At 33.7% G+C, this 9,217-nt stretch overlaps 1 protein-coding gene and 1 pseudogene across 1 annotated transcript in view; both read left to right on the top strand.

The window, feature by feature from the left end:
- Positions 1–5,748, top strand: part of LOC111625545 (hemocytin-like) — a 47,759-nt gene extending 42,011 nt beyond the window's left edge. Inside the window, exon 13 of the mRNA XM_023368709.1 lies at positions 5,219–5,748. Within this exon, the coding sequence (XP_023224477.1) occupies positions 5,219–5,583 (365 nt within the window). The 3' untranslated portion in view covers positions 5,584–5,748. The remainder of the gene's footprint in view (positions 1–5,218) is intronic.
- A 2,161-nt stretch (positions 5,749–7,909) lies between these two features.
- Positions 7,910–8,608, top strand: LOC111625548 (annotated as a pseudogene).
- Positions 8,609–9,217: the final 609 nt, after the last annotated feature.

Raw genomic sequence — 9,217 nt, 5'->3', positions numbered from 1 at the left:
AAAATGTTCGAACCGTTTTAAATTCGAATTTGTTATTGCATATTGGTTCGATTATAGAACGATTTTGTAAACGTTTCAGAAAATTGATCAAATTGAAAACAGTTCGTTTGATTCTTAGCAATTCTCATTATTCTTCAGCGGTAGGTGTTAAATAACAATTACTATGGTTGTTGAAATACTGAATATAAATGGTGTTTGCTTGCAAAACCACCCGGGCGAAGTCGCGGGTAACAACTGGTAGGTATATATTATTGCTTATGTAGTCGCCATAGTTCTGAGACCGCAATAAACAAGTATACGATCTAAATCGAAATAAATAAACAAACAGTTTTTTGGAATGTACACTTTAAATAAACAAATAAATTACATTGTTAAAAAAACAAAGTTTAACACGTTTAATCATCTTTGGATTATGATATATCTAGATACTCCGGTTGTGTCGTGACGTTAAGAGAGTGACACTTGGATTTGAAAAAAAAATAATAATAATAATAATAATAATCCGTTAAATCGAGGATTTACTTTATTTTCAGAGTTGTAAAATTTTACTTCTTTTGTATTGACAATTTCTGTTTAATACTTTGAATATCGAACGAACATCTTAAGGATAATGTTGAACATTTTAAATGAACGGTTTATAATCCAGATTCGCTTTTATTTAAACATTTAATTTCAAGAAGGAAGTCAAATTTTAAAAAAGAAATACGGCGCAGTTTTATCTTTCTGGCGATTTAAGTTAATATTCTTGGAATATAAAGTTTTATATCAGTCTGTCAAATTTATAATAATAATGTTTGTTGTGTATGCCAGCATTAAATAAATATTCAGCTTTTCACAAAAGAAAATTTTGCAAAACAAAAATTACGACTCTACTTCTTGTTTATAGAGAATAAAAAGATATTTTGGTGTCTCGTAAATACACATTATTAAACAAAATAAGCGATATAGAGGAATATTTTTTTATTTCTGAAAGAAAATTAGCCTAAGAGATGAAAAATTAAAATTTGAATAGAAATTTACCGATAATATTGATATATCAGATCGAATATTACATATATCAACATCAAATGATTCGTAACTACCCTCGAATTTTTAATATTAAACTTATTCTAGGAAATAGAATCATTACCCAAGTGTGTACCTGTAGAATACACGACATAGATAAAAATATCGTGTGCAAACACATTATTTACATAAGAGTAAATAACATCGTATTTATATCAAACTTCTATATTGTAAATGTAACGAAAGTCATTATAATAAATTTTTCGTGGTAGAATCAAAATAAAACTGAAATTTTAACATAACATACTACGAGGTATCCCTCGTCTAACATGGTAGATTCGTTCCGAAAAAGTGCAATGTTATACAAATCCGTGCTGTACGAAACAAAGGACTAGTACAAAATATAGGATTACGTTTCAGAAGTTAGCAAAAGTATACAAATCTTTTTCGTTACTAAGAGAAATATGTTTATTAAAGCAATCGATAATTTATTTCCGATCAATAATTAACTAACAAGCACAATTAAAAGTACCGCATTACGCGTTAATATTAATTTTCGTTAAACCATGGCGTTTTCTTTTTACAAAGTATCGTCGTCATCTCACTTGATCAGAAGTATCAGCAGCATTTTCATAGTTTTTATTTTTATCATAAAAATTTTTATGATAAAAATAATAACTTAAAGTAAAATATCATTAATCGAAAATTTGTCCTAGCATGTCGCGTTTGTTCAATCGAGTACCGAACGACTTTTTTTCAGAATTTGCTTTCGAATACCGAATTGTTCGAGTATCGAGATAACGCCATTCTATGAATGATTGCTTACCTACAGTTAATTTAACACTTTGTTAACACTTACTTAAAAATGTTTAAATAAACTTTACTAAATACGAAAATTAATGTATGAAACGAAAACACAGTGACAATCTTAAGAGCTAAAGTCTTTGAGCAACGACAAAGAGACCTGGTTGATAGGAAGTTAGTGCATTTTTTTTCTTTTTTGTCCTATCAGTTTTCATAGTAAACCTGACGAAAAGCAAAAAAAATTAATTTGAAAATTTCAATATTATAAAATCCGTGGGCAAATTTGAGATAACGCGTGCTTGGTTGAATAAAAATATATCGAATAACGAAGTTTACGCCTAAAAATTGTGAAATTTTTGTAAAGAGGATTTCCAAAACCGTGTTAGAGCGAAACCAGAAGTCGTGTTGTACGGGGGGATATCCCCAGTTTTCAAACAGTGTTAGAGCGAAACCGTGTCGTAGAAGTACCATGTTGTACGTGGGATACCTAATAGTACAAGTATTTGCAGAAGACCACATTCAAAGTAACTTCTGCAGCTACGTATTTTGTCTGTATCCAAACTCCTTATCAAAAATAGTCTTGAAAACCATTTTTTTGTTACTCCCTCTCTGTACCTTTCACATTGTTTCATCAGTCCTACTCTGTTAATGAATATTTGACCAAGAAGGTCAAAACAATGCTTTCTTAATCTTTTAAGCTTTGGATGTTACTCTCAAAGACTTCTATCTGTTTCGTAAAATGAGAGTTGAAGGATTATTGGTTTCAATCAGATGTACCGATGGAAAACACGTGACAGACCACATAAAGACAGAAAAAAAAATAGTTTTACGAGCGCGTATCGAGTTTCGATTAATAAACATTTCTTGTTTTAGTTTTTTCGATAGTAAAGCTACTATCGAAAAAACTAAAACAAGATACGTTTCCAGTAACAAACATTATTCGTTTTTGGTAATATTCATTTTAAGACAATAAATGACACAACATTAATTGCAAAACTGTGTATAAAAATGGAAAACAATGACTATGCGAATTCTAAACGTATCTTGATAAAATAAAAAATTTAATTTCATTCATTATTTGAGGAGATAAACGGTTTTTTACATTTTTGAAAGTTCAGTACAGCGGAATAAAATTACTAATAAAAGTTTTTGTAAGTGCATGTTTATTTGCGTACACGTAAATATGTCAACATAATTACGGACAAGTATTTGTCAAATCAGCGCTTTAATTTTTTATTGTCAGAGCTTTAGTTCAATCTGTCTTAGGACAGAGTCTGTCCATAATCGACAGCTTTCCTCATTTTTGTTTTCACATTACTACTTTCCTCATTTTTGTTTTTACATTACTACTTTCCTCATTTTTGCTTTCAAGTTTACTGGAAGTGTTTCGTGATAAGCTGGCGAAGTTTCAGCTTGATGTGGTTTTCCACTTTTTCAAAGGATCGATTTCTCAGCCATTCTCATTGACATTTTGCTTTTGCTGATGACAGGATATTTCTACCTATTTCAACTGGGGGACATTTGGAACGTTATCTTCGTTAGAAAAGCAGGCCATCCTATACTGCAGGAATAGTGTGTCATATCTGGTCAGACACATACTTGTCGTTCGAATACTGTATTGCTTTCTGAAGGATAGTGCCAATTTTTTTAATACTGTATACTTTACTGTATAACTCCTTATCTATAGAAAAGTTATATCAAGGGTCTTTATTGTTACTAACATTTCTCTAGAGCAGTGTTTCTCAACGGGGGCGATATCGCCTCCATGTGGGCGTTTTTCCATGTTGAGGGGGCGATTAATAATTTATATTTTGGGGAGCGAAAAACAATTTTCTGGGCAATATAGTAAAACATTATATTAAAAATAATTAGATATTTTATTCGTTATATTGTATAATAATTAAACAAATAACATTATACTAGTCACTAGTCTATTCAATGCAGTACGAATTAGGCGTTAGCCTTGTCTCTCGGCATCGGAATTTTGTAGTGAAGAGGGCGATACTACGTTGAAGGGGGCGACGATTCGTTAGAGGTTGAGAAACACTGCTCTAGAGTCTAGACTGATCACCATTCGTGACACTTTCATGTGTCTCTTGAACCTGACATCTGGATTCATGTCTTCAGTTTTTTTTAAGTAAGAAGATTTATTTTCTATGTAGTCGTTTTTCGTCAACCATGAAATACTATATAACTCAATGACAATATGATATGAAAATATTTTAGCTATTGCAAGTCTCCTTTGCTTAAATTTAGTAGAAGTTCTCGCTACGTTTGCAACTATTTCTTGGGTACTTTAGTGCGGAAGTTCTTGTTCTTCTGGCGATGTTTATTTTTTTCAATATTTTAAGTTCAATTGTAACATGTGTCAGGTGTGTGGATGTCAGCAAGTGTTGATGGACAGTCCACAGCTTTGTCACACGTGTCAGGTGGGTGAGGTAACAGTATCCCCAAGTATGTGGGGGAGATTGTCCCGCCTAGACAGGGAAAATTTGTGGGTTTTCCTTTGTGGGGTGTGTAGAGTCAGTGTTGTGTGTGGAGGCAGTACCGGGGAGCTAACCAGAGTGGGTAGCTGTGTGGCTGGTCAGGAACCAGTATTGTAATTATCAAATAATTGTCGGGTGCCGGAGTGTTGCTCGATGGTGGGTGCCAGAGAGTCACTCGCTGATTTGGAGACATTAAAATGTAATTTTGTTGTTATTGTTAGAAAGGAAGTGTGTACTGTGTTCTTTTAGACCGTGTAAACGGGAACATTTCATACCACCATCATCACAACATCATTTTTTCTACAACACAATATTCTAGGACGTGTGTAAGGAATCCTGAACTTTTTTTACCAATTTTTGTAATGATCGGCAAACCTTCTCAATGATTTCTTCCAACTGCCTCTCTTCTTTTCTTATCTGGCATTTTTTCCTTCTTCCGTCTTCCAGAAACTTGGTAACGGTTTCTGCTAATCAACTTTATTATATTATATATGATACTTTTTGACAATATTATAACATGAAAATGCTGTGCAGTGAATATTTTATCTAATTTTTTTAAGTTTAAATAGACTAATTAAATTGCTGCCCACATCTTTTTCAGCAGTTTCACTTTCGAATAAAAGTACGATTATTATTTAGAAAGCTCCTGCATGAAGCACGTGATACAGAAATAATTATTATTCACGGGGAGATAGATGACTTTGGCAGTTTGCACTGTTTCTAAAAAAACCTAATTTAAAAATTTTGGATTTATTTTTTTTTTTGACATGCCAATATGTAAAGGATTTAAAACTTTAAATGTATTTTGTGTACACAAAAATCAACTTGATTTTTGTGTACACAAAGTATCAGTTCTATGAAAAATTAGCAAAAAGCAGTCATCGATTTATTGCATTTTAATTGGCATTTATTTTACGTGGCAGAATCTCAAGAATATAAATCCTCTTGCAAGTGTTGTTCTCCGGTAGACGTTGAAGTGACCGACGTGGAATTAATGTGCGACGACGGATACAAATTAACGGAAAGGTTGGCTCATCCCAAAACCTGTGCTTGTTATCCTTGTTCCGGATCGAATAGTAAATTAAGAGAATCAAATGAGGAAGAAAATTCTTTGAAAAATAATCTTAAAAACGAAGAATTTTCTCAGAATAATCTCGGTGAAGAACAATATTCTCAGAATAGTCTCGGGCAAGAACAATATTCCCAAAGCAACGTTCAAGAACAAAACAGCGCTCAGAATGATCTACAGAATTACGCACAAAATTTAAACGATTACGACCTCGATTAATGGAATTAAAAAACTTGATATGATTGGAAAATATGGACCATTCTATTATTGTAATGAAATTCTATTTAAGAATTTTTATAATCATGGAATTTTGTATATTCATTTTTAAAAAATTCAAATATGTATATTTGAAAATAAACCTGTACAAGCAATAACTATAAATAAAGAGCAAAGCAATAAAAAGATTTTAATTTTCAACAATGTAATTTTGTGTGAGTTTTTTTATTCACTTCAATCAATATTTACATTTATTGGCACTTCTAATAAAATGTTAATCCATATTTATTATTTGATTTGGTTGACTTCTTATGGCAACGCGACACGTAGGCGATCTGCCGAGAGAGGATACCCCGGGAGGACTTTCTATGGGAAACTAGCTCTTATTTAAGTATTAACACTTCGCTGGGTTACGTACGCTTACGTTTCGTTTATAGCTCTCTGTCCTGTTACGCTTCGCGTCCAGTGCAAATCACGCCTAAAACATACTAGCACAAAATAAAATTTGTCTGTGTTGCCATCTGTTACGCGATTTTGTTTAAAAACTTTTTGCCATTTTATAATTAATTATATAAAAGTTTAATTTTTATGGTAGAAACGCGTTTTATAACATTTACAAATGCTAATAACGAGTAAAATCTTTAAGTTTGACCCCACTAACTTTTTCTCGACCTTTAACCACCAAAATTTAATAGCATTAATGCCCCTTATACTAAAGCAAAGTTACCATGCAAATTTTGTTTCTTAATCATATCCCATCCTGAGATAATGAAATACACATACACCGAATTTTTTCCGTTTTGACTTTTTTGGATTCAGGAGTTATCAAAACATGGAGTTTTGCACACAAAACAACCTCGGAAGGTGAAATTTTACGTGATTCAATGCTTTGTTACGTATACATAACAACCGGGAAGGTAAAAACAGAATTTGGCATGGTAACATATATATGACATTATTAAGAGTGGTTAAAGATCGAGGGAGTGAGAAGATTAAGAAGTGTTTTATCTCGAGAAGGGGCAGACTTAATCATATTTTATTTGTTGTTAGCATTTGTCATTTCTTATAAAACTCGTCTCTATCCTCAAAATTAAACTTAAAAAACTTCTTATATTTTTAATTAATCTAACAAGATCTCGTAACAAATGTGGCCACAAACAATTTTAATTTTGTGCTAATATGTCTTAGCGTTTTTGTTCGATAAGTTATGCATCCCTCTGCTGGATTTTTTAAATTAAAACTAAGAATGCGCACATTTTATGATACAGTACATATATTTTGGCATCATTGACTAGTTATTTTCGTATATAGTTTCTCTGAATGACCCTAGATGGCGCTAACCAAGTGCAAATTAAAATTATGCCATTCTTCTATTTTCATTTTGCTTCCAGTAAGCAACGCGTTAATCCCTCGAAAAACGCCTTAATCAAATACAGTGGTATCTTTGTAGTCGACCGTACAATCTCGACCCGCTAGAACAAATTTTCAGTTAATAACAAATACAATGTCTTTATAATTAAAGTTTCACTTTGAAAGTACCATAAAAGGAAAACTACTGGACAAAATGTTATCAAACTTGGTAATAGTTTACAGGAAGTCATGGAATTTTATTTTCCGCAAAAAAAATAGTTCAAAAACTCATCACCAGCGGGGAATGGCGCTGTATGCAATATTGTTAAACGAATTAAGACATGAAAACATCGGTTGAAAATGTTTTTAATCGTTTCTAAAACGAAACTGTTTGTGTGGTTATGCAAAATCGCAATGGCTTACGGCAGGAGAAAAGCAAATTACAATTATGCAAATGCGCTTTACACGGCAGTTGATTTTTCAGCTGTTAAAATTAGCTTCGTCAGCTCTCATTGTAACGAGTCAACGATGTCTATAACTTTGCAAGACCGTGCTTTTCTCGTTAATTATTTTAATTGTTGTTATGAATGAGATAGCAATGAACGGCGTGCTTTGCAAAAGTATCGTACCATAAGACGAATACACCGAGAGCCAATGGCACCACAAGGTTTAAGGAAAATGATGGCAAAGTTTGAAGCCACAAGTTTGTTATCTGTTGCACCTAGGCGCAGAAGGAAGTCTGTTTCTGTGGAAACCGAGGACGCTGTTGCATTAGCAGTAGAGGAAGAAATAATGGAAAACATACACGGAACATGCAGCATAAGTGCTGTTGCACGTCCAATGGACTTACCATTGAGTACGGTGTACAAAATCGTTCGTAAAGTGCTGCGATCTACCCATACAAAATCAAACTTGTTTAACAATTTGAACCTAAGGATCCTGTGTAAGAGTATCTTTCGCTTTGGAATTCCTTGCACGGATGGAGATGGACGAACATTTGCCTTGTAACATTTTGTGGACGGATGAGGCCCATTTTTACCTAAATGGGGATTCAACACCCAAAACTGCAGGATTTGGGCCAAACAAATTTCTCGTATTATCCACCCAGTTTCATTGCATTCTTCTAAAATCACTGTTTAGTGTGGTATGATAGCTAGTGTCATAATTGGATTTTTTTTTTTTTTTTTTTTTTGAAGAGCAATCGACAGCTGGGCCTGTAACATACACTACGACTTGTAGTGTATGTTACGGGCCGTATGCTACTCGCTTCGAGTCGATGTTAAGACGTTTCGTGATACCTGAACTTAAGCAACGTGGCATTTTACACCACGATTTTTATGCTGGACGGGGTTCCACCTCACATTGGTACATTTGTCATTTTTTTACTTAAGCAACATTTCACTGATGACCGGATTATAAGCCAACACTTTCCCATTTCTTGGCCACCCCAGTCACCAGACCTCAACCCCTGTGACTTCTGGCTATGAGGTTACCTCAAAGCCACTGTTTATGATGATAACATAAACAATTTGGCGGAATTGAAAGATGCGATACACCGACATGTCCGTAACATTCCTCCTGATATGCTAAAAGCTACTGTTATGGATTTAACTGGCTTTCACAAAAATGGTGGACGCCACATTGAACATTGTAACACGTGTTAGAAATGATTAAAAACATTTTCAACCGATGTCTTCATGTGTTATTTCGTGTAACAATATGGCATACAGCGTTGTTCCCCGCTGGTGGTAAGTTTTCGAACTTTTTTTTTTGCGGAAAACAAAATCCCATGACTTCCTGTAAACTGTTACCAAGTTTGATAACATTTTGTCCAGTAGTTTTCCTTTTATGGCCATTTCAAAGTGGAACTTTAATTATAAAACCCTGTGTTATTCTCACTCGTAACAGTTACTAGAACAATAGGCAATCCAGTACAAATATTTTTGTTTTAATTTTATTTGTTTAGTTAAGTTACGGCAACGCAATACTTGGGTGATCTGCCTAGGGGAAATGCCTTCCGGGAGGTCTTTTTAAGGGTAACTGGCCCCTATTAATGCGTTACAGACGCGTAAAAAATCCAGAAAATTCCATGTGGCCAGCTCATCGTGGCAAGACGCAAACCCACGACCAAACTCCCAGTGTTCAGAGAACGGAACCGCTTGGCCATTAGTGGGCCGTTTTAATTTTGTCATCAGTAAAAAGTTTTCTGCGATAAAAATGAGTAACTAGTTTAAAAATAAAATGAAACCGTAAAAGTCACTTGGGAATTGAGAAAAGGGCAACCCAA

The sequence above is a fragment of the Centruroides sculpturatus genome, unplaced genomic scaffold, assembly GCF_000671375.1.
Source record: "Centruroides sculpturatus isolate CEXI.00-Female unplaced genomic scaffold, Cexi_2.0 scaffold341, whole genome shotgun sequence".
NCBI classification, from domain to species: domain Eukaryota; kingdom Metazoa; phylum Arthropoda; class Arachnida; order Scorpiones; family Buthidae; genus Centruroides; species Centruroides sculpturatus.
Note: the sequence above shows the minus strand (reverse complement) of the source record. Positions and strands in the feature narration are given on the sequence as shown.